The following is a 27,514-nucleotide window of genomic DNA, read 5'->3' on the forward strand; positions in this document are numbered from 1 at the left end:
CACACACACATATATATATAGAGAGAGACAGAGAGAGAGAAAGAGAGAGAGAAAGAGAGACAGCGTGATAGAGAGAAAGGAAGGGGGAGGAGATGGGGAGATGAGCTCACCCACGAAGGGGAAATGACTTTGCTGATAGCTATTGTATTTGAGAAAGAATACTGAGATGTGGTTTTCCCACCTAGCTATCTTGAGATGAATGCTCACAGTAAGTCGCTTAATGTAAATATAAACCCATATCCTTCGTCAGACAAAGTTCTGATCGGGCAAGCAAAACAGGCCCCCCTCCTCCTCCCCTCTAACACTCGCTCTCTCTCATACCGTCACATTTGAGGCCCTGTCTGACGAGTCCAAACAGCATCTCTCCACAGTGGTCGCAGAAGGCCGGGGCACGGTACGAGTGGACGTTCAGGGCATGAGGCCGGATCTGGAAGTCCTCGAAGGTGGCCGCAGCTGCAGACGGACGACACAACAGAGAACACAACAGTCAGTCTGGGCATCAACCTGGGTATCAACCTGTCAAACACATTAGCAATGATATACTGTCTGTGAATATGTTTCGTACTTCAGCCTTTTGGAGTGGAGACCACATGTTTCATACGAGGCAACATTACAGAATGTCACCTTTCATTTGAGGGTATTTTCATACATATATGTTTTTTTTCCGGATAGAAATGAAAGCGCGGTTTGTATCTAGTCCCCATTTGCAGCAGTCATCAGTATTTGGACAAATGCACTTATAGTGTAGTCAAACACATTAAAAGTAGTCAAAAGCGTCATATTTGGTCCTATATTCCCTGCACCCAATGATTACATGTAGCGTGTGACTCTGCAAGTGGATGCATTTACAGTTTGTTTTGGTTGTGTTTCCGATTATGCTTGGCCCAAATCCACAATGCTGGAGTACAGAGGCAAATTGTCCAAACACATATGGTGTTGAGTGCATGGTGTTATGCATGTTCCCTGTGGCTCTACTTGGCGTTCCATAAGGATACAAGGGATAGGAACAGAGAGGGTTCGGAGGAATAAGAGGCCGAGGGGATCAGAGAGAAAAAAAGGAGGAGGAGAGCAGGAAGACGAGGATGGGTGGATGAAAGGATGAGTAAGGGAGAAGGGGACGGGCGGATGAAAGGATGAGTAAGGGAGAAGGGGACGGGCGGATGAAAGGATGAGTAAGGGAGAAGGGGACGGGCGGATGAAAGGATGAGTAAGGGAGAAGGGGACGGGTGGATGAAAGGATGAGTAAGGGAGAAGGGGACGGGCGGATGAAAGGATGAGTAAGGGAGAAGGGATGGGCGGATGAAAGGATGAGTAAGGGAAAAGGGGACGGGCAGATGGAGTAAGGGAGAAGGGGACGGGCAGATGAAAAGAGAGCAGAAGTGGATGAGAGACTGCTACCCACCGGAGAGCACCACCTCCACCAGGTCTCCCTCCTGGATGTCCTGGGGAGCCTTGACCAGCTGCAGGATGTTGTTGGTGCCTGTGTCATGTTTAAATAGCAGGATCTTGTCATAGATGCCATAGAAGCCACACTCTGGGAACTACAACAGACAGACAGAAAGAATAGATTAATACCTCATTCATATCTTCCTCTTTTTTTGTATCATTTCACCATCTCTAAAAACCAAGGTAATCTTGGAGACACTGATGTACCGTCTTGACGCATATGAGAGTGAGAGACATATCATGTGTAGTCTACGGAATTGCTATATAGTGATAGGCTGCAGGTGTGCCCCCCAGTGGAAAACTCTATTCAGTGAAGCGTTAAGGATGACACAAAGGGAATGGGGGGGGGGGGGGGGGGGGGGCACGCACATACACAGGCAGGCAGACATGCACATACACACCTGGCAACTTGGTGGTGAGTTAGGGGGAAGGGGGGTAATTAACCGTTTCCTGTTGTGTGTGTGTGTGGCTCTCACACACACTCACTATTCTAAGAAAACCATGCTGGTCACATGGCAAACACATACACACATACAGTGGGCTCCAAAATAATTGACACCCTTGATAAGGATAAGTAATAATGACTATATTAAATCAATCATTAAAATGTTGTGCTATATCGTATGACTACTGTTGTCAAATGACTTTGTGCCCAATAGAATTTAATGGTGAATAATGTACTGTGTCATTTTGGAGTCACTTTTAGTGTAAATAAGAATAGAATATGTTTCTATACACTTTACATTCATGTGGATAAAACAATAATGACGGAAAATCCTGAATGAATCGTGAACAATGATGAGAGAGAAAGTTTCAGGAGGGTCAAACACCATATCTCTAGGACACGCTAACCTCTCGTGTCATTGGTAACGGCGAGAGGTTAGCGTGTCTTAGGGCTATGCCAATCATTTCAGACCTCACTGTATATAATCCAGAATCCTATTTCAGATATCAAGCGGGTTCGAATCTCAGTGAGCAGCTGTCAAATCAAATCCACAGCTGACTGGGGGTCAGTGTTAAGATAACCCTTCCCCGAGCCACAGAACTGAGAAGCAACAATCAAATCCCATGTTATTTGTCACATGCTTCGTTAAACAACCGGTGTAGACAAACAGTTGAAATGCTTCCTTTGTCCAGAGATAAATGTCAAATAAATCAAATGTATAGAAATAGTGACACGAGGAATAAATACACAGGGAATAACGAATAGAGAATGCACATGCTATAATACAGAGAGTACCAGGACAGAGTCGTTGTGCAGGGTCACGAGGTCATTGTGGTAGCTATGTACTGCTATGTACTGTACATAGAGCTCGGGGTAAAGTGACGAGGCAACAGGATAGATAATAGACATCATACGCGGACGGGCAGGTGCTCTGTATGGAACAGACAGAACACATTGAAAAAGCCACAGGGGTAACACTATTTACCCCTGTCTCTCACACACACACACACACACACACACACACACACACACACACACACACACACACACACACACACACACACACACACACACACACACACACACACACACACACACACACACACACACACACACACACACACACACACACACACACACACACACACACACACACACACACACACACACACACACACACGACTTCCAAAAGTGCCCTGGCAGTTGTGAAGGAGTCAGTCAATGCCACCTAAGCGAGTCTAGTGGTTTGTATGGACAACCCTGTGCTCCTGAATAGTTTGTATAGTCTGGTTCAGGTCAGCAGCACTATACATGTTACAGGGCGCGGGTCAACAGGGCTGGGACATGACCACTTCATCCAGCACCACAAGAATCCCCAGGGTGATGTATGAAACAGCTGGCACGCACAGTATATGGGCCTATGAAATAGGATTGCTTGATGGCGGCATAAAATGCAGCATGCTGCTAATGTTAGTAAGGGAGTCGGTGTATCTGGGCCATCGACACCAGCGAGGTGGTGACCACTCCCATATGGGGCGTGGCACAGGTACGTTCAACTTGTTTGCTAGGCCTGTCAAAGGGATGACGGGGTTATGGGATAGCGTTACTCGTTTACTAGGAGAGAAGGCCTGCGTGCTGGAACGTACACACTGGAGCTGGTCAAGAGAAAGCGGCCCCTGACCTCTCGCACGCCCCCTACCACCTCACCCGGAAGGCCCTCCCGTTTGTCGACTTCCAGACTGGCGAGAAGAATATCAAATAAACCCATCAACTTCTGGAAGCAATCGGCTCGAATGATGCAATTCCATATGATGAAATGAGCATGAATTTCAAAAGAACAATTCTCCCTGTCGTTTTACAATATACCGTGTTGACCTCGGCAACAATTCAACCGTTTCACTTGGGAGGCGTTTCGTGTCTTACGTGTCACGCCGCGACAACCCGAGACAAACAAATGCACGTGGCATATAATCACGCACGCCTCTCCATTATTTAGCATGAAATTGCGTAAACTCATCGCAGCCTAGCCCCTAATGTACACCCTCGATCAATTTCACTCCCTCCGCTTTGGGACATTTGTCGTGCAAATGGAGGGCTGGAGAGAGTGGGGAAGGGACTGGTTTGGTATTCAGCATGTCTCTCTCCTTCCCTGTTCCACCCCCATCTCTCTCCCTCTCCTGTTGTCCCCCCCCCCGGTTGTTCCCATGATTCCACCCGGCAGCCCATCTGGCCAGACCCTACACACTAACAGGAAGAGGGAAGCGGAAGGGGAGAAGATAGGGAAGTTGTTTTTTCTTCCCGTTATCAAAGACCAGAATTAGCAACTTTCTGTTTGGGGGGGGGGACCAAAATGTTGACTGCGGTTGCAAAATAGTTGGAAAGAGATTCTCGACGTGCCGATTCCATGCCACATGGTTTACGAACTGATACGCAAAACGACATTTGATTCACAACCGAAGTTGTTGTTTTTTTCAATTTAAATGATTATACACATTTCTTGCCTCAAACAGACGTTATGTATATGGGGCACACAACGATCTGAGCTCTGCAGATTTAGGCTAGGAAGAGACAGAATTATTAGATCACTTATTCTGGTATTGCCCCTACAGTATGTAGCTTGTTTCTGGTCACAGGTTCAGGAATGGCTGAAAAATCACATTTAGTTCAAATCAACCCAATAAATAGCACTGTTGGGAGATTTGGAAAGCCATAGTCAACCAATCAACAGTAATATAAGTATATACATTAGCAGTCAAACGTTTGGACACACCTACTCATTCAAGGGGGGATTTCTTTATTTTCTACACTGTAGAATAACAGGGAAGACATCGAAACTATGAAATGACACATATGGAATCATGGAGTGACGATAAAAAACTAAATCAGAATATATTTTATGTTTGAGATTCATCAAAGTCGCCACCCTTTGCCTTGATGACAGATTACTTCATTCATGCAATGATTATTTATTTATTTTGACTAATAATGCTATGTGTAAAATGTCTATATATAACAACAAAAGAACAAGCTGTAAAAACAACACTACACACTCCCTGCCTGTACACACTGCACACACTCCCACAGTCTCTCTGTTTACGTCTCTGCTGCTCACCAAACACACCCACTTTCTTTCTCCCAGTGGGGAATCAACAACATCACATCTGAGGGAGGCCAAGAGCTTTGCTTGACTCCCTGCCAAACAACACAACCCTGTTAGCCCACCACACCCAGCTGGGTCATGCTACTATGCTGCCCAAACAGGAGTCAACAACACACACAGTGAGCCCCACTCCAGACCAGGCCTGTCCCAATACCCAGAACCACAAAGGAGCCCCCCCCCAGCCCTGTTGAACCTGCTCCCACACTAACCTTCCAACTCTGTTCGTCAACATCACACCCAGACCTGCTATAGGGCCAGACCAGAACGCTGTCACCACAGACCTAGTCAAGGTTATAATGTCCATCTTCCCAAACCACAGTGGTGGGCCCTAATCACAACACACTGTCACACTATCCCAGTACGCCACACACACTGCCATGTTGCTGCTGCAGACGCGACTCCGCAACCACTGCCTTGCCACCCCGACGACAGGCCCCAGTCAATCCACGCGAAGCGCCCCTGCTAGGCGTCCTAGGCCAATTGCCGCGCTTCTACTGAGGCAAACATAGGCAGCTTCCAATGCTCTCAACACTGCCTCCTCACACTGTGGCGCTGCCTCCTGGCCTCGATGCGGACGATAATAACATCCTTAGCCTGGCTGCCAGAGTCTTTAGCCAATTTGGGTTGGGCCAAACTTAACCTAGGCAACGATGTAGTATTGTTGAATGCATTAACAGTCTGACACCTCGGCTAGATGACATAACCAAACCTCCCTTTTCATTGGCCTGGCTCCTCTTCTACTTTTAAGTGGAGCGACTTGTGGTGTGAGTAACAAGACATCCTCTCTTTCCCGGCATCTGGGTTAGCATAGCGCATGGGCGGCATAGTGGACTAGGCTTCTAAGCAGTCTATATCTAAATGCGTGTAGACTGTGTGAGTATTTATTTGCACAGGCGCGTTTGTGCAGTATGTATTCAGACAATGGGAGCGGGTGCAATCATATCTTGTTGGCAGATCGAGTTAGTTCGTTTGCCTGGAGACAGGGCTGGGTCTCTAGCCAGCGTCTTTGTGTTGCCAAGGATCAGGTTTCCCGCCTGCTCCCTCCTCGGGCCACTGCCTTCATTATGACGGACTGATCAATTATGGAGGCCCTCCTCTCCGCCCATTCCCACTCTCTATCCTGCCATATTCCTCTGTTGTTTTTCCTCCCCCTTCCTACTTTCTCCTGCCCTACTCTCTCTCTCTCTCTCGACTCCTCTTTCCTGGTTCCTCCACTCTCTCAATTCTGCCTCCTCTCTCACTCTCCTCCCTGCTCTTTCCATCCCCATCATCCACTGCTTCAGAATAAGTTAGGAAGAGGAAGAGTTGCCCAGCCCAAGGTAAAACCCGTCAGGTCGGCAGGGCTTTAAAAATCTATCCAACCACTCATTCTAACCCCAGTCAATCTCGACGAAGTACCTCAGGTTGTCGCTAATAAGCAGTGATGTCATTGCCACGTTTGTCACCTCCAGCCGTCTGACCCCTTCCTGCCCCGTCATTCAGAAGTCCAACAAACATGAGGAGAAATGTGTCCACCAGCGAGGTGGGTTCATTCCCTCTATTAGCAGATGAAGTCATGTTGCTGTTGGCTGTGACTGAGGGGAGGGAGTTCTGTTCTGGATTGGCTAGTGGTTGGAGGAGCTCTGCTGCTGCTGGGTTTGATGTTACATGATCAAATTCTCCAGGATTTCTGTTGGTGGGCTATTCATTCTAGCCTGGGTACTAGTTTGTTTCTGCTCTTTTGCCAACGCCATATGGATTGTCATGCTTGACAATGAGTACGCAAAAAGCACAAAAAGATCTTGAACAGGGGAAGGGCTTACCAAGAAAAACTTCCAAAAGGACTCATTTGAGGTAGAAAGGAGTTAGAGCACTCGACAACAAAAAGCTGAAGTGAGATCAAATATATAGTGAGATCAAATATATAAATTGTACAGGATCTATTCTCTCTCATTCTATTCTCACTGACTGGACTATGTTTTGAGTCACACAAAGAGTAGAAGGGAGAGAGATGACCCTATAGCAGTCCCTATAGCAGCCAGCCCTCATCAGAAAATGTCCTACAGACTGCACACTGTCCCTTTCTCAAAGTGTCCACCATGTTGACGCTGTCAATAACAACTAAACTCAGCAACAAAAAAAGAAACGTCCCTTTTTAGGGACCCTGTCTATCAAAGATAATTCGTAAAATTCTAAATAACTTCATAGATCTTCATTGTAAAGGGTTTAACCTTTCTAGCGCAGGCTTTCCGCTAGCAGAACCCCTCGACAACATTCTGCTGAAAAGGCCGTGCGCGAAATTCAAAAATATATTTTTGAAATATGAAACTTTCACACATTAAGTCCAATACATCAAATGAAAGATAAACTTCTTGTTAATCTACCCATCGTGTCCAATTTCAAAAAGGCTTTACAGCGAAAGCACAACAAATGATTATGTTAGGTCAGAGCAAAGTCACAAAAACACACAGTCGTTTTTCCAGCCAAAGATAAGAGTCACTAAGCTTTGATGATCATCATCAGATGACACTCATAGGACATCATGTTACACAATACAGGTATGTTTTGTTCGATAATGTGCATATTTATATCCAAAAATCTCAGTTTACATTGGCGCGTTACGTGCAGTAATGTTTAGATTTTTTTAAATCCAGTGATTTTGCACATAAAATCCCAGAAATACTCATAATAAACATTGAGAAAAGATAGTGTTATTCACAGAATTAAAGATAGACTCTCCTTAATGCAACCGCTGTGTCAGATTTCAAAAAAACTTTAAGGAAAAAGCATAATCTGAGTACCGCACTCAGAGCCCAATCCAGCCAAAACATATCCGCCATGTTGGAGTCAACAGAAGTTAGAAATAATATTATAAATATTTACTTACCATTGATGATCTTCATCAGAATACACTCCCAGGAATCCCAGTTCGACAATAAATGACTGATTTGTTCCATAAAGTTCCATAAAGTCCATAATTTATGTCCAAATAGCCACTTGTTGTTAGCGTGTTCAGCCCAGTAATCCATCTTCACGAGGCGGGAGCACTACATCCAGAAAAAAATTGAAAAGTCGTAGAAACATGTCAAACGATGTATGGAATCAATCTTTAGGGTGTTTTTAACATAAAACTTCAATAATGTTCCAACCGGAGAATTCCATTGCCTGTAGAAAAGCACTGGAACGAGAGCTAACTCTGTCGGGACCGCGCCTCACGAGCCTGAGACACTCTGCCAGACCCATGACTCATTCAGCTCCCATTCCCCACTCCTTTATAGCAGAAGCCTGAAAGAAGTTTCTAAAGACGGTTGACATCTAGTGGAAGCCTTAGGAAGTGCAACTTCACCCCATAGAAACGGTGTATTCGGTAGGCCAAGCTTTGAAAAACTACAAACCTCATATTTCCCACTTCCTGGTTGGATTTTTCTCAGGTTTTCCACTGCCATAGGAGTTCTGTTATACTCATAGACATCATTCAAACAGTTTTAGAAACCCAAGAGTGTTTTCCATCCAATACACTAATAATATGCATATATTAGCATCTGGGACTGAGTAGGAGGCAGTTTAATCTGGGCACGCATTTCATCCAAAAGTGAAAATGCTGCCCCCTATCCCAAACACACTGTTTCCCATGCTTGTTCAATGAACCATAAACAATTAAAGAACATGCACCTGTGGAACGGTCGTTAAGACACTAACAGCTTACAGACGGCAATTAAGGTCACAGTTATGAAAACTTAGGACACTAAAGAGGCCTTTCTACTGACTCTGAAAAACACCAAAAGAAAGATGCCCAGGGTCCCAGCTCATCTGCATGAATGTACCTTAGGCATGCTGCAAGGAGGCATGAGGACTGCAGATGTAGCCAGGGCAATAAATTGCAATGTCTGTACAGTGAGATGCCTAAGACGGCGCTACAGGGAGATGGGGCGGACAGCTGATCGTCCGCGCAGTGGCAGACCACATGTAATAACACCTGTACGGGATCAGTACACCCAAACATCACACCTGCGGGACAGGTACAGGATGGAAACAACAACTGCCCGAGTTACACCAGGAACGCACAATACCTTCATCAGTGCTCAGACTGTCCGCAATAGGCTGAGAGAGGCTGGACTGAGGGCTTGTAGTCCTGTTCTCACCAGACATCACCGGCAACAACTTTGCCTATGGGCACAAACCCACCATCGCTGGACCAGACAGGACTGACAAAGTCTTCACTGACAAGGGGTGACGGTCGGATTTGCGTTTATCGTCGAAGGAATGAGCGTTACACCGAGGCCTGTACTCTGGAGCGGGATCGATTTGGAGGTCGAGGGTACATCATGGTCTGGGGCAGTGTGTCACGGAATCATCGGACTGAGCTTGTTGTCATTGCAGGCAATCTCAACACTGTGCATTACAGGGAAGACATCCTCCTCCCTCATGTGGTACCCTTCCTGCAGGCTCATCCTGACAGGACCCTCCAGCATGACAAAGCCGCCAGCCATGCTGCTTGTTCTGTGCATGATTTCCGACAAGACAGGAATGTCAGTGTTCTGCCATGGCCAACGAAGAGCCCGGATCTCAATCTCATTGAGCACATCTGGGACCTGGTAGATCGGAGGGTGAAGGTCAATCCCCCTTTTGATTTTGACCCCCCCCCCCTTTGTTCAGGGACACATTATTAAATTTCTGAGAGGTCACATGTCTGTGGAACTTGTTCAGTTTATGTCTCAGTTGTTGAATCTTGTTATGTTCATACAAATGTTTACACATGTTAAGTTTGCTGAAAATAAATGCAGTTGACAGTGAGAGGACGTTTCTTTTTTTGCTGAGTTTAGAATCTTTATCTTGGGCAGAGGGTAGATTGTCCAAACCGAAGTAATTGAAATAAACACACAACGAAAATATAAAAATGTCAGCACTCAAAACAAACATAGTGAAGGGTACACACACACACACACACACACACACACACACACACACACACACACACACACACACACACACACACACACACACACACACACACACACACACACACACACACACACACACACACACACACACACACACACACACAAATGAATAGGCTGGGTGTCATGGAGAAGTCTCTTTGATTTTGAAATGGGAGCTCAGAGAACAATATATTCTATTCAGACCAAATGACGTCATGCTTCATAAGCAGTCCTCTCCACATCGCTGCTCTCAGATCAATTTGTTTGTTGATTTGCTTCCTTGTTACTTTTAACAGTGCTATCACCTGACCTCGTGGTCATCTGTTGTGATCATCCAGGCTGTATTCAGTAGCCTCTGGCAGAGAGCTCCTTGTCCTGATTCTGGCCCGGCTTCTCCTGACATATTTTCTCTCCATCTCTTTCTCTTTCTCTTTCTCTCTTGAGGTTAAGGGTTTGATTAGATTCGATCTGTGTGATCGCTCGATTGAAATGAAAAGGTCATTTCCGATTGAGCCAAGTGTGCAGTTTTTACAGTGAATGCAAACTCCGCTAATGTGGGAACATTTACATTTAAATGTAAAATTGAGCTACAACGTGCTACGGATTTAATCAAACCCTAAATCGTTTGACTTTCGCTCCTGACATATCACTGCCATGTGATCATATGGTAGAATAGGATATGATGAAAATGTGTTGGGAAACAACAGGGAAATGAGGCGTGTATTTACTATAGTGTTTCTGGTTTATTATCTTTGACATAGAAGTGGAGGCTTTCTCCTTGAGGAAACCTACTGGAGAAAATGTTAAAAGGGCACATTTTCCAGAGCTTCTTCTCTTTTCTATAACCTATAGGGAACACAGTATGTTGTCTAGACTTGGCATGTACTGTAAGGTTTCTCACAGATGGGTGACAATAAATTGGGAAATGGGGGAGGGGGATGCACAGGGTATACTCAAATTAAATACTGTAGTGTTTACAACATTTTTTTTTTAAGTGTAGCGTTTTTGCGGACATTACTGTAGTATTTACTACAGTGTTTTTATTAATACTATTTTAGCATTTTGTATAGTATTCTACAATATACTACAACATTCTTTAGTAAGTAGTACACAATCGAGGGATACTACAGTATGTAGTATAGTATTCTACAGTATACTACAGTTTACTACAGAATTCTATAGAAAGTACTGTAGTATTCTATAGTATTTTTTCATGTGGGTTCACTCAGTAAAACACAAAGCCGTAACAGGAAACAACAACATGATGCGAGGCAAAACCACAACTCCCCGACATTATTAAAGAGGTGCCCTGAGAGGGATTAGACGTGAGGTTTTTTATGGTGACCTCTCCTAGGAAAAACTCTCATTTAGAGCATTTTACAGTGCTTACACCATGGCCTCACAGCAACAGAAAGGATTGTGTTTATGACCTCACAGAAAGAGCAACTTTGTCTAGAGGGAGAGGGACTGTCTTTGGTATGGTTCCCCAACTGGTGACCTGCGGGCTGAATTTAGCTCGCAGGTGGTTTTATGTGGGCCCCCAAGTTTTCTGAGCAAATTATTTTTATTATTTTTTACAGGTTTTTCTTTTTTGGACATAAAACACTTAAAAACACCAGGAAATCAGATTCAAGTGGTTTTAATTTTGGAAATCTTATTTTATTTGATAAAAAAACAATCAATCATAATCACTAGTTGTAACTACGCATGGTTGATGATATTACTAGTTTATCTAGCGCTTTCCTGCGTTGCATATAATCGATGCAGCGCTGGAGGTTGATTTCAACGAAAGCGCATTAGCGAAAAAAGCTCAATCGTTGGACAACTGTACCTAACCATAAACACCAATGCCTTTCTTAAAATCAATAAACAGAAGTATATATTTTTAAACCTGCATATTTAGCTAAAAGAAATCCAGGTTAGCAGGCAATATTGACCAGGTGAAATTGTGTCACTTGCGTTCATTGCACGCAGAGTCCGGGTATATGCAACAGTTTGGGCAGGCTAGCTCATTGCGAACTAATTTGCCAGAATTTTACATAATTATGACATAACATTGAAGGTTGTACAATGTAACAAGAATATTTAGACTTAGGGATGCCACCCGTTAGATAAAATACCGGACGGTTGCGTATTTCACTGAAATAATAAACGTTTTGTTTTCGAAATGATAGTTTCCGGGTTCGACCATATTAATGACCAAAGGCTCGTATTTCTGTGTGTTATGTTATAATTAAGTCTATGATTTGATAGAGCAGTCTGACTGAGAGATGGAAGGCAGCAGCAGGCTCATAAGCATTCATTCAAACAGCACTTTCGTGCGTTTTGCCAGCAGCTCTTCGCAAGCACAGCGCTGTTCATGACTACAAGCCTATCAGCTTAATGGCTGGTATAAACGATGTGAAATGGCTATCTAGTTAGTGGGGTGCACGCTAATAGCGTTTCAAAACATCACTCGCTCTGAGACTTGGAGTAGTTATTCTCCTTGCAGAGGGTAACGCTGCTTCGAGTGAGGCTGTTGTCGATGTGTTCCTGGTTCAAGCCCAGCTAGGGGCGAGGAGAGGGATGGAAGCTATAATGTTACACTGGCAATACTATAGTGCCTATAAGAACATCCAAATAGTCAAAGGTATATGAAATACAAATGATATAGACAGAAATAGTCCTATAAATACTATATTAACTACAACCTAAAACCTCTTACCGTGGAATATTGAAGTCTCATGTTAAAAGGAACCACCAACTTTCATATGTTCTCATGTTCTGAGCAAGAAACTCAAACGGTAGCTTTTTTACACGGCACATATTGCACTTTTACTTTCTTCTCCAACACTTTGTTTTTGCATTATTTAAACCAAATTGAACATGTTTCATTATGTATTTGAGGCTAAATTGATTTTGTTGATGTATTATATCAAGTTAAAATAAGTGTTCATTCAGTATTGTTGTAATTGTCATTATTACAAATGAATAAATACAAATAGTTTGATTAATCGTTATCAGATTTTTTTGGTCCTCCAAATATCGGTATCGGCGTTGAAAAATCATAAATCGGTCGACCTCTACCCTGTACCCCTCCAGCTATTCTGACAGCCTTTAGATCGCCAAAGTGATGACATTTTCACACAATCTACGATCGCAGGGACATAAAAATACCCCTTTTATCCTCCCTCTACCTAAATACTATGCAACTATCCAAAAATGTGCTTTTATCAATAACATAACTCGTGCCTTGTGTTGTGAACAAGGCTCCTCAGTACAATATTTCAATAGCCATACATGGCTTTACGACAGAGTCAGAAACAGAAGAGTTCTCACGATAGCTTTGTCCTCCTGATCTTCTACAGGTAAGAGGAACATACACCCTCCTCAAACAACATCCATTGTTTAGACAGCCATGTCTCGTTTTTCAGCTGAACACACTGTACAGTACACAGCACCAATGCCAAACCCCATCACTGAGAGTGTGAGTATCTCCAGACAGGGCGTGGAAAGTCCTCCATAGAGGGAAAGTCCTGTGGGGACATGTTTAGAACGGGGCCTAACAGAGGACATGAAAGAGAACCATGCTGCCACTGAAACAGGGACAAGTGTTTAATGAGGCGTTGCCGCGGCGACTGGGGTGTAAAAGACGTCAGCGTGCAGCCTCATTAGCACCTGACAACAGCTTGGCTCGTAGCTGGAATTTCTCCTTTCTCATTGTGGGTTAGCGGGGCATGGGCTATTCTTAACCCCGTGAGGTCACTGTGACGGAGGGATGAAACAGACGACAGGAATGTCTTTTATTCCTGTCCTCCCTTTGCCCCCGAATCAGCACCGGCAGGGTAAGAGTGACAGCGCAGGCCAGTGACGTCAGAGTTTATAGAGAGAGAGAGAGAGAATGACAGATAGAGGTGAAGTCGGACGTTTACATATACCTTTGCCAAATACATTTAAACTGAGTTTTTCACCATTTCTGACATTTAATGCTAGTAAAGATTACCTGTCTTGGGTCAGTTAGGATCACCAATTTATTTTAAGAATGTGAAATGTCAGAATAATAGTAGAGAGAATGATTTATTTCAGCTTTTATTTCTTTCATCACATTCACAGTGAGTCTGAAGTTTACATACACTCAATTAGTATTTGGTAGCATTGCCTTTAAATTGTTTAAATTGGGTCATACGTTTTGGGTAGCCTTCCACAAGCTTCCCACAATAAGTTGGGTGAATTTTGGCCCATTCCTCCTGACAGAGCTGGTGTAACTGAATCAGGTTTGTAGGCCTCCTTGCTCCCACACACTTTTTCAGTTCTGCCCACACATTTTCTATAGGATTGAGATCAGGGCTTGTGATGGCCACTACAATACCTTCACTTTGTTGTTCTTAATCTAATATGCCACAACTTTGGAAGTATGCTTTGTGTCATTGTCCATTTGGAAGACCCATTTGCGACCAAGCTTTAACTTCCTGGCTGATGTCTCGAGATGTTGCTTCAATTTATTCACATAATTTTCCTGTCTCATTATGCCATCTATTGTGTGAAGTGCACCAGTCCCTCCTGCAGCAAAGCACCCCTACAACATGATGCTGCCACCCCCGTGTTTCACGGTTGGGATGGTGTTCTTCAGCTTGCAAGCATCCCCCTTTTTCCTCCAAACATAACGATGGTCATTATAGCCAAACAGTTCGATATTTGTTTCATCAGACAAAAAGTACGATCTTTGTCCCCATGTGCAGTTGCAAACTGTAGTCTGGCTTTTTTATGGCAGTTTTGGAACAGAGGGTTCGTCCTTGCTGAGTGGCCTTTCAGGTTATATCGATATAGGACTCGTTTTACTGTGGATATAGATACTTTTGTATCTATTGATTTGCACTTTTCACACCAAAGTACATTTATCTCTTGGGGACAGAATGCGTCTCCTTCCTGAGTGGTATGATGGCTACGTGGTCCCATGGTGTTTATACTTACATACTATTTATTGTTTGTACAGATGAACATGGTACCTTCAGGCGTTTGGAAATTGCTCGCAAGGATGAACCAGACTTGTGGAGGTCTACAATTCTTGGCTGATTTATTTTCTGATTTTCCCGTGACGTCAAGCAAAGAGGCACTGAGTTTGAAGGTAGGCCTTGAAATACATCCACAGGTACACCTCCAATTGACTCAAATTATGTCAATTAGCCTATCGGAAGCTTCTAAAGCCATGACATAATTTTCTGGGATTGTCAAAACTGTTTAAAAGGCACAGTCAACATAGTGTATGTAAACTTCTGACCCTCTAGAATTGTGATACAGTGAATTATAAGTGAAATAATCTGTCTGTAAACAATTGTTGGAAAACTTACTTGTGTCATGAACAAAGTAGATGTCCGAACCGACTTACCAAAACTATAGTTTGTTGAAAAGACATTTGTGGAGTGGTTGAAAAACGAGTTTTAATGACTCCAACCTAAGTGTATGTAAACTTCCAATTTCAACAGTAAAATGAAAAACAGAGAGGAGGGTGGTGGTAGGAATATTGCCTATTGTTAATGCCATAAATCCGATGCGGAAGTGTGAGAGTGACCGGTTGTTGCAAACTGGGAGAGGACTGCAGAATCGCTGATATCCAAACCTACTAACTACACCTAGACACAAGGCCCAATACTCTCTGGAAGACAGGAAGTCAGATCGTTCGCTAGAAGAGAGTGTTTGTGTCACAAGCCTGAGTGCAGTATTCCCCTGCGTCCTCACATTCAGCCTTACCACACACACACACACACACACACACACACACACACACACACACACACACACACACACACACACACACACACACACACACACACACACACACACACACACACACACACACACACACACACACACACACACACACACGGGAAGAAACAGGCCCAGGCCTCCTAATAGCCAGACTGTTGGCCCAAGTTTCAGAGAGAAACCCTGGAATTGAGCAACAGAGACTAGATGTGTAGGACACCAAATTATTCACCACTAGCTTAACATAAAGTTATAGTAATATTCACCCTAAGTATGTGATTTTAACATTTGCCCTCTACATGGTTATAGGCATAGTGCTGTGTAATGCAGTGGAGGCTCCTCCTCTGAGGAAGGAAAGTACCATCCTACTCAGTGAATTTCATAAAAATAGAAATAAAAATTGTGAAACCTTAGTTATAATTTTAAGATAAAACTATACTAAATATATTCACATCACCAAATAACTGATTGAAACACACTATTTTGCAATGAAGGTCTACAGTAGCATCAACAGCACTCTATAGGGTATCGCCATGGTGTATACGGAGGACAGCTAGCTTCCGTCCTCCTCTGGGTACATTGGCTTCAGTACAAAACCTAGGAGGCTCGTGGTTCTCACCCCCTTCCATAGACTTACACAGTAATTATGACAACTTCTGGAGGACGTCTTCCAACATATCAGAGCTCTTGCAGCATGAACTGACATGCTGTCCACCCAATCAAAGGATCAGAGAATGAATCTAGTATTGAAAGCATAAGCTACAGCTAGCTAGCACTGCAGTGCGTAATGTGTGGTATGTACTTGAGTCAAAGAGAGAGAAAGGCAATAGTTTAACAGTTTTGAGCAAATTTATTTGTTCAAAAATGCAGGAGAAGCAGCAGAGAGAGCTACCTATATTTCATTTTATTTGTTTACCTTTCACTTAATTAGCTAATGCAGGTAATTTAGTCTACTCAACAACCTGACTCAAACAGCGCCTTTTTTCGCTGACTCGTGGTTAGCGGTGGAAGGAATTATGAGGCAGTGCTCTGTCTGAACTTCGTCATGGAGAGTAGGGCATGGAAAGGCACACAGGTTTACATTCCTGACGTGGCTGCTGCATACCAGAACACGCTCTGTAAACCAGCAGGACAGGAGTGGGAGAGGAGTGGAAAAACTGATGACACACACACACACAAGCGTGACAACACAGATACACACACACCAGAGTGCAAATACAGATATGCCCACATCTAGTACCAAAAGTGCCAATCTTGACCAGCAGGGCAAGGATATGGACACTGCCCAAGCTGGAATCATTTTTGCTCCAGTATACAACAAGGGAATAAAAGTCCAGATTCATATACCTCCTCTTGACCACAGAACGTGGCAAGCTTAAGAAAACAGGTCTACTTATTCAACAATGGACCAACATATCCAACCTGGACTCAGGGGTAGACGTAACATAGTTACCGTAAATCCGAGACACTACCATCAGTATGATATGTATTCATTTGTGGACATCCATCATCCATTTAGTGTGATACTGTATGTTACAAATTACAATTCGTATGATGTATTACAAATTTGCTAAATGTATGATATTTTACAAATTCCAATCTGTTGTTGCTAATGTTAGCTGGGTGGCTAATGCTAATGTTAGCTAGGTGGCTAATGTTAGCTAGGCTAGGGGTTAGGGTTTGAGGTTAAGGTTAGGAGTTGGGTTAAGGGTTACTGTCAGATAGTGCGGCAGCACTAGGCTAGGGGTTAGGGTTTGAGGTTAAGGTTAGGAGTTAGGTTAGCGGGTTAAGGGTTACTGTCAGATAGTGCAGCAGCACTAGGCTAGGGGTTAGGGTTTGAGGTTAAGGTTAACGGGTTAAGGGTTACTGTCAGATAGTGCGGCAGCACTGTCATCTGACCAATGACCCCCATTCCATCAATTGAGTGTAACTATACAGCAAATGTCCCTTTCTCTCCCTCGCATTGGCATGATGTGTAATATGTAGCTCTTTAGGTAACTTTAACATTATAACCAAACCACTACTTGCCCTTTTAAGATGCTTCCTCCATTCATAATTCACAGACCATACTCTTTCGCGGTATGCACCTGCTTGACCCGTTAATTAAGTATAGTCTTGAGTATGTAAATGTTGCTCTATGCAAATTGACGGTATTATCCTCTAACACTTAACACTGCTGGTAAACAACCTATTGAATTCACCTTTTTCCCCACCTGTATCATCTGCCATTATCATCCTTCAATCTTACTCTTTTTATTATTCCGCTTTTGTATTTTGCCTGCTGTTTCTCTGATGCAAAACACTCTAAAGAACAGTACGAATTCATGAGTCTGATATTAGGCTCCTCCGATATACCTTCAGATAAATCCATTTGTACTATTGTTCACATTTTGTTCCTATTGTGCAATTGTTAAGATCATGGGTCGGGTCTTCTTAAAAAGGTCATTTTTGTCCAATAACGGACTGGTGCCCCGATTTATAACAAGATAAATTAATCTTTTATATTAATAACTTGACCAATATCCTCTACAGACACACACACACACACATATTAAATACTTTATTTGAATCCACAAATCACTTTACAGTTGAGGAGGATTCAACCATTTCAAAGGACATGGATATCTGGACACTTGTGGATACAGATAGTACCTTCTCCACACAGCAAAGCCGACACAGAGCGTTAACTCACTAGCTGCTTATTCAGGCCTGCAATCTGAAGGCCACATACTGTCAGCCTAAGTACATGGCTGAGACTCCTGAATACCAGCCCCACAGCCTTGCGCTGATAACCAAAGCTATTAAGGTGTAACACAAGGGGCTGGCATTTCAGTAAATTGTCAGCAAAGGTCTGCTGAAAAAGCAACCCACTTCCAAAATAAGCTCCTCCCTCTGGCCTCCCCCCACAACAACATCTGGCATATTTCACACACACACACACACACACACACACACACACACACACACACACACACACACACACACACACACACACACACACACACACACACACACACACACACACACACACACACACACACACACACACACACACACACACACACACAATCTACACCTAGCTATTATAGTACACAGAAACCAGCAGCCCAGTCCTGTGAGGTGTCTCTTATGAAACGGGATGATTATGCGTAGGAGAGAGGGATAGCTTATACGCTATAAGCAAAGTCTGTGTTCATTTCCATGTGTGGGTACACATGCATTTAAGTTTGTTTGGTGGGATCGGTGTGTTAGAGGGGGCTGGTCTCGGGTGGGGGCTCGGCGACAAAGTGTCTCATTCTGCTCTGGGGGAGCGGGGAGGTAATATGAGAGCCGTGTCCAGACTGGGGCGGGGGGGGGGGGGGGGGCTGGGGATAAAGGAGCTGCGCTCCGCTGCACTGGACTGGGCTTTTGTGGGCCTGCCTCTCCCTCTGCCTGGCCAGGTAAGCCGATAGGAACCTGGCCCCTGATCCCCCCCGGGCCTCGCTCTACACACTCGGAACTGAGCACAGCTTTCTTTATTCACAAGAGAAGGAGGGAGAGGGAAAAACGGTGATGGAGAGCGAGACCTGAAAGAAAAAAAAGAGAGAAAGTAAAGGAGTCAGGGATATGAGAGAGGAACAGGTGTACGAAGCATACCGATGTAGGATCATAATTTGATCATGTTTCTCACAGCAGGAAAATAAACCTGCAGCAACAGGAAATTGTGAATTGCTGTGTGGATTATTGTTCATGGACATTTTTCATAGGGGTTGATACATTTTTTAGTTGGGTCAAGTCAAGTCTGACATTTTTAAGTGGAAAGTGCAAACATTAGAAGCCTTTTGAAACCTTCAATGCACAACAAGTTTACATTTCCTGCTGTGCAACAACAGGGGGATCAAATGAAGGTCCTGCATCTGTAGAGCAGGAAAAGAGATGGAAGAGGAAGAGATTAAGATGGGCAAAATGTAAAGAAGATAGAAAGACCCCCTCTTCTTTTCCCTACAAACACCTCCTCCTCCCTCCATCCCACCTCCACTCAGCAGGCCGGGTGTTATAGATGGGACTCTCCAGAGAGATCTCAAAAGAACACTGCACAACATGTGTTTGCTGAACATTCCCAAGGCGTGCTGGGAGTGCATGGTCGGTCACACACACACATTCCTCCCCATCCACACTGGGAACCACAACGGACACATTACTGGGCTGTGAGTCATTCCCTTTATGTAGGCTCCCTCTCCTCCCTTTGCTTTTGTTCCTTCCCTCCTCCCATAACCCGTTCTGGTTTTTATCCCTCATTCCCAGGTCAGGATGGAGGGGTTTTCACTGCTTCTGTGTGTGTGTGTGTGTGTGTGTGTGTGTGTGTGTGTGTGTGTGTGTGTGTGTGTGTGTGTGTGTGTGTGTGTGTGTGTGTGTGTGTGTGTGTGTGTGTGTGTGTGTGTGTGTGTGTGTGTGTGTGTGTGTGTGTGTGTGTGTGTGTGTGTGTGTGTGTGTGTGTGTGTGTGTGACTGAGTGAACAAGTGAGTGAAAAAGTGAGTGAACAAGTGAGAGAGAGTGGAGAGAGAACAAGTGAGAGAGAGAACAAGTGAGAGAGAGAACAAGTGAGAGAGAGAACAAGTGAGAGAGAGAGTGGAGGGAGAACAAGATTGAGTGAGTGAGTGAGTGAGTGAGTGAGTGAGTGAGTGAGTGAGTGAGTGAGTGAGTGAGTGAGTGAGTGAGTGAGTGAGTGAGTGAGTGAGTGAGTGAGTGAGTGAGTGAGTGAGTGAGTGAGTGAGAGAGAGAACAAGATAGAGAGAGAGATGCAGGCTAGTGCTGCAGCTCCAGTCACATGACTAATGTCAGCGCTCCCCTCTACAAAGAGTTTGTCTAGACATTTTTACAAGGGACATCAGCGTTCCCTTCTAGTGATGCTCCCAGCATAATACTAGAAACAAATCATTTCATTCTGACTTCATCTCTCTCCCTAACCTTCCCACTTCTCTCTCCCATTTTCTCTCCACTCTTCTCTTTCCACTGCCAGAGACCTCTCCTCAGCCCTAATGTAATTTGTTTATCTACTTGAGGTAGCTCCTCTCCTGCCCTCCCACCCCCCATCCCTTCCCCCAGGCAGTCTGGCAGTCCTCTCACCCCCTCAGACTCAGTCCCAAAACAGCCCCAGGCGGACAAGGGTGACCCCACCCAGCCAGCTAGCACACTGACCCCATTGTCGTCAGGCTTACCTAACACGGCCCATTACTAAAACACCAGCCTTAACTCTTACACTAAACCCTTCTTGTCATATGGCAGCCATTTTGGTATTGCTTCATGTTGGATTGTAATGTGGATATGAAACTACATACCGACTTCTGTAGAATTGATCTTTAAGGTTTCTGTACTTCCTGTGTATTTTTTGGTGGTTTTTTAGGTGGGAGATGAGCTTTAATACTGCAGATAGATTGTAGCTTCCATCAATGTAATTGTCTGCATCATTTCCAATCCCCCATATATTTTTTGCAAATATCTAGATTTATATTGTATATACACACACATATTTTAAAAATGTAATTTCCTTCATTATTTTCCCCTAACCTAATTGTAGTAAAGTAATGGACAACAACACTTAGGCTTCTACTTCCAGCTGATATATACTATATGCATTTTACAGACACAATCTATTTTACATGAGTTATCTTTTGTTTGTTTTTAGTCCTGACCTTCCTCTATTTCTGAAGTCCATCCAGTTTTATTTCCCTTTGACTTATATTTTTAACTGTGCCGTTTCACAACATTTCTGAACGTCTATACATTTCACGTTGGTTTTCTTGTTATTAGTCCCACCCTTCAGCACCATTCAACCCCTCCCCATCTATCACTTAACACCATCCATATTGAATTTATTTTTGACATTTATTTCTCAACTGTGCTGTGATGCTTCACACAAGTTCTGAACCTTTCTGTTCTCATAGTTTCCACAGACTGTAAATTAAAAGATCACTTTGTCTGTCGCTAAATGTATTATGACATGATCGATTCTTATTATTCTACCGTGCGATTCTTACTCAAACCACACGCCACGGCTCTAACAAAATCAAAGGAGCATGTTAGAAAACCCATAGAAGAGGGAAACCACTAGTTGGGATAAATCACGTTTGTCAGCCCACATACTCAAAGTAATTCGCCACGGTTGAACAGCTTTTCACTGTGAGCCCAGCGCACGAGACCGAGAGGGTTGAAGACCCACATGACACACCTATATCTTTCTCTCATATAATCTATCTATGATAATCGTCTATGTCCCCTCCTTCCTCTTTTTACGAAAGTCACGGCAGTGCCAGCCTCAGTGTTAAGTGTATTTACTAAATGCTTCTCTAACCTCAGGTTCCCCGAGTGCGGTAGTGTGTTTGTGTGTGTGTGCGTGTGCGCCTACGTAGGCCTCCGACACACGTAACCCTCTGAGTATCTGCTGCCGTGCCTGGTAACCACGGATACCATCCGTGACCTTGTAGAGAAAGGCCGCCCCAGACCCTCCAGAACAAACACGGCTTTTCCTGGAAAGCACCGAAGAACATCGTCCAGGCAGCGTGTCAAAAAGAAACGGCATCTAAGTTGAACCTGCGATATGGGCCGATCTGAGCAAATTCACCTAAAAATGAAATGTGAGTTTCAGATCTGTCATTGTCATTTAAAGCAATTCTAAGAAGAGGTAGATCTGTTCTATGTGTGCTATTTTTATGCTTTCAGTTCTTTTGTTTGTGCGTCTTTTACTTTAGATTTTGTACACCAGCTTCAAACAGCTGAAAATACAATATTTTTGGGTTATGGAAAATATACACTATACATACAAAAGTGTGCAGACACCCGTTCAAATGAGTGGATTGGGATATTTTCAACCACACCCATTGCTGACAGGTGTATAAATTCGAGCACACAGGCATGTGTAGACAAACATTGGCAGCAGAACTACCTTACTGAAGAGCTCAGTGACTTTCAACGTGGCATAGGATGCCACCTTTCCAACAAGTCAGTTCTTCAGAATTCTGCCCTGCTCGAGCTGCCACAGTCAACTGGAAGTGCTGTTATTGGGAAGTGGAAACTTCTAGGAGCAACAATGGATCAGCCACAAAGTGGTAGGCCACACAAGCTCACAGAACGGGACTGCAGAGTGCTGAAGCGCTTAGTGAGTAAAAATACTATTTACTCAGTTCCAAACTGCCTCTAGAAGCAACCTCAGCACAATAACTGTTCATCGGTAGCTTCATGAAATGGGTTTCCATGGCCAAGTAGCCGCACACAAGCCTAAGATTACCATGCGCAAATGCCAAGTATCAGCTGGAGTGGTGTAAAGCTTGCCGCCATTGGACTATAGAGCAGTGGAAGCGCGTTCTCTGGAGTGATGAATCACGCCTTTATAGTTGGCAGTCCAATGGACGAATTTAGGTTTGGTGGATGCCAGCAGAACGCTACCTGCCCCAATGCATAGTGCCAACTGTAAAGTTTGGTGGAGGAAGAATAACAGTCTGGGGCTGTTATTCATGGTTCGGACTAGACCCCTTAATTCCAAATCAAATCAAATGTATTTATATAGCCCTTCGTACATCAGCTGATATCTCAAAGTGCTGTACAGAAACCCAGCCTAAAACCCCAAACAGCAAGCAATGCAGGTGTAGAAGCACGGTGGCTAGGAAAAACTCCCTAGAAAGGCCAAAACCTAGGAAGAAACCTAGAGAGGAACCAGGCTATGTGGGGTGGCCAGTCCTCTTCTGGCTGTGCCGGGTGGAGATTGTAACAGAACATGGCCAAGATGTTCAAATGTTCATAAATGACCAGCATGGTCGAATAATAATAAGGCAGAACAGTTGAAACTGGATCAGCAGCACGGCTGCTCTAGAAGCAACCTTCACTGGATATAATTCAGTGAAGGGAAATCTTAACACTACAGCATACAATGACATTCTAGACGATTCTGTGCTTCCAACTTTGTGGAAGGCCCTTTCCTCTTTCAGCATGACAATGCCCCCGTGCACAAAGCGAGGTCCATACAGAAATGGTTTGTCGAGATTGGCGTTGAAGAACTTGACTGGCCTGCACAGAGCCCTGACCTCAACCCCATCGAACACCTTTGGGATGAATTGGAATCGCCCAACATCAGTGCCCGACCGCACTAATGCCCTTGTGGCTGAATGGAAACAAGTCCCCGCAGCAATGTTACAACGTCGAGTGGAAAGCCTTCCCAGAAGAGTGGAGGCTGTTATAGCAGCGAAGCGGGGACCAACTCCATAATAATGCCCGCGATTTTGGAATGAGATGTTCGACGATACTTATGGCCACGTGGCGTATTTCACAGCCGTTTAAATGGTACAGCGATTCTCTAACCGACACTTGCTTGTTTCGTCACCAAACGGAAATTGGAACTTTAGCAACCAGTATAGTGCACCTTTAGGAACCCCTTCCTCGGGTTTGAATGTATACCAACTGGGTTAGGGATTCATGGCATTTACGTGAGTGAGCGTTGTGGTCTGAAGAGATAGAAGTGCACATGTCTGTCTGCCCTTGATCCACAGAGCTCTCTCCCTGCTCTCAAAGAGCCCTGTGTGTTCCCCGTCTGCTGCCCTGGAAATGTGAGGAATTTTCCTGCCCTGCTTGCTTGCCTGCCTGCCGGACCAGCTGGGAGGGTTTTGCAGAGTAACATGCCACCGAATGCTTCTGCTGCTGTTGCCTCAAATTGGATTATGGTACAAAACGGGTTTTTAGCAGAGCTAAATCATTGGATTAGTATTATAATGTCTCGGGGTGATCTGGACTGCAGGGCTCTACAGTAACAGTAAGTATGGACCCACTATACAGCCTTTGACACCTTCTGTAGAAAAAACACTGACAAGGTTGTTACTACCTAGACTAACTGAGTGACGGACGGACGGGCCTCAACATTTTCGAAATGATCAAGTCCACTTTCATTGCGCATAAAAGAACGATTGCTCAACTCTAGAAAACCGTGGCTTCAAACTAGGTACAAAACTACAGCCTTCCCCTTGATCCTAGCAGCGTATGGCCTGAACCTTGCTTCCCATCTCTCGCTTTCTCTCTCTCTCGCTATTTCTCAATCTCTGTAAATGTCTTTTTCCTCTCTCGCTCTCTTTCTCTCTCTCTCCCTCTTTCTAAATCTCTCAATCCCTGTCAAAACCCCTTTATATCGCTCTCTTTCTCTCTCTGTCATCCTCTCTCCCTTTCCCCCTCCTCTAATTGATAAGTGGACATGTCATTAGCAGTGCTTTGAATAGTCAAATGGAGGAGTGCGCTGCCTGCTAATGCCCGCCAGGAAACACTGTACGTTCATGCAAAGCTGCTCCGAGCTGCTCTGCTATGATGCAAATGAACAGAGGGGAAGAGGGAAGAGTACGGGGTTTGGGTAAGGGAGCGCTGTGTGGATCAATGGCGAAAGCTGTCGTTTCAATATGGGACACCATTTCCTCTAGAAGCCTGCTGGTTGTGTGTGTGTCTGCATAAAGCGGTGGTGTGGTAAAGGTGTGGCGGCTCAGACCATTGTGCTACCACGCTAATGCTTTCCTGACTCACTGAGCTGTGCACCTGCCTGGGTTTAGCGAATTGGTCTGATAAGTCTAGGTCCAAGAGGCTTCTAAACAGCTTCTACCCCCAAGTCATAAGACTTCTTAACATCTAATGAAATGGCTACTCAGACTATTTGCATTGCCCCCCCCCCCCTCACTCTTTTACGCTGCTGCTACTCTCTGTTATTATCTATGCAGAAGTCACTAAAATAACTCTACCTACTTGAATATATTACCTCAACTAACCGGTGCCCCTGCACATTGACTCTGTACCGGTACCCCCCTGTATATAACCTCGCTATAGTTATTTTACTGCCACTCTTTAATTATTTGTTACTTTGTTTATTTCTTTATTTTTTATTTTATTAGGTATTTTTCTTAAAACTGCATTGTAATGTCTACACCTGTTGTATTCCGCGCGTGTGACAAATACAATTTGATTTAGGGATACCAAAACGCATACACACACACAACCAAAATGGGTTAGAACAAGATCAAAATGTATCAAATGAACATATGTGATACACGCAGATCAATCAATCGGAGGGCTGGATTGGTTGAGACAGACAGACAAGATCAAAATGCAATAATATTGAATCAAATGAACATCCATCAGGCTGATACAGAATGCTCTCACTGTTCCAAAATGTGAGTTGTTACGCAATGTCAGGACTGTTCCAAAATGTGATTGTTACGCAACAGGACAGTTGCAGTGCTAGAGGCACTGATCCCGGGTCTGTAGTAACGCCCAGCGTCGTCTGGGTTAGGGGAGTGTTTGGCCGGGGGGCTTTACTTGGCTCATCGCGCTCTAGTGCCTCCTTGTGGTGGGCCAGGTGCCTGCAGGCTGACCTCGGGTCATCAGCAGAACGGCGTTTCCTCGGACACATTTGTGCGGCTGGGGTCCAGGTTTAACAGGAGGGTGTTAAGAAGCGAGGTTTGGCGGGTCATGTTTCGGGAGGACGCATAACTCGACCTTCGCCTACAGAGCCCGTTTGGGAGTTGCAGTGATGAGACTAGATTGAAATTGGGGAGAAAAAAGGGGGTAAAAAAATAAAAATAAAATGCCAATATTTTTTTTTGCCCATTTCATTGTTGTGGACAATTTATGTTTGAGGCTTTACTGAGTGGAGATATTTCTCTCTTCAACAAGAGCCCAAGCACTTCCCCAGTGTTTCCCAAGATCAACGATGCAGGCATTTGCGCATCTCCAGTCAGAACAGGCCTTGAACAAACTTTTTCCCCCTGGCACATTTTCCGGCTGGTACCCGCATTGCCTTCATTGTTGTTTTCCTTACAAATAATAACTTTGGACATGTCTGTCAGACCAAAGATGTTATAGCAAAATGAGGTGAAGGGATGGTTCACTCATCTTTCGAGTAAACTTCCAGAAGTGAATGATGGTAGATGACACACCCCCTTCAACATGCACACTGCAAACAGACCGAACTCATCTTGTCTCCTCTTCTTATCTTGGTTGACGCGAAAAAACAAACATGGCGGAGTGCACAAACCACCCATCGTCGGATTACTTTTGATTTTTAAAAAGTGTTTTACTCAGTTATTTAGATCGTAATTGCTATTAGCTCATTCAGATTATGGATTCTGTCAGCCAAGAGTTAACTAAATATAACCGCTTGTGTTATGTCAGTCTTTCCTCAGTTAGCGCTATGACTAAATGTAGCCTACATTTTCCAGTTTGCATGAGAATTGTGTTATGCTGTCGCTACATCTGTGAAAGTCTGAAAAATGCATCCAAAAATAAATTGGTCACGTTGAGGACATAACCTTGTAAAGACCGTGTTTGTGCAAAATGCAACTGTGAAAAAACAGTGTAGCCAGCTTTAACACGGACTGTTGCGTCAGTTGTGACTGGGCATTCTAAATAAGTGCTTTAATCAAAGCGGTTTGAGGTTATGCTGCAGGGACAACTGTAGAATGATCACACCTGTGTGTTGATACGCGTCAAAGGGTTAAATAACTACTCAAAGTTGTTTTGTGGGGGAAATGTACTTTACCATTTATATTTTTGACTACTTTTACTTTCTCTTCACTACATTCCTAAAGGAAATGATGTACTTTTAACCTCTTGTAAACGGCCTATTTCTCAGGACCAGATGCTAGAATATGCATATAATTGACATATTATGATAGAAAACACTCTAAAGTTTCCAAAACAGTCAAAATATTGTCAGTGAGTATAACAGAACTGATATTGCAGGCGAAACCCTGAGGAAAATCCAATCAGGAAGTGCCTCTTATTTTGAAACCCTTCTGTTCC

General features: G+C 44.0%; 1 protein-coding gene across 1 annotated transcript in view; it reads right to left on the reverse strand.

Moving 5' to 3' along the window:
• Positions 1-27,514, reverse strand: part of LOC123992322 (serine/threonine-protein kinase D2-like) — a 48,366-nt gene that overhangs the window by 13,916 nt on the left and 6,936 nt on the right. Inside the window, 2 exon segments of the mRNA XM_046293476.1 lie at positions 322-453; positions 1,403-1,541. Coding sequence (XP_046149432.1) covers positions 322-453; positions 1,403-1,541 — 271 coding nt within the window.

This window comes from Oncorhynchus gorbuscha, linkage group LG13, assembly GCF_021184085.1.
Source record: "Oncorhynchus gorbuscha isolate QuinsamMale2020 ecotype Even-year linkage group LG13, OgorEven_v1.0, whole genome shotgun sequence".
Lineage (NCBI taxonomy): Eukaryota > Metazoa > Chordata > Actinopteri > Salmoniformes > Salmonidae > Oncorhynchus > Oncorhynchus gorbuscha.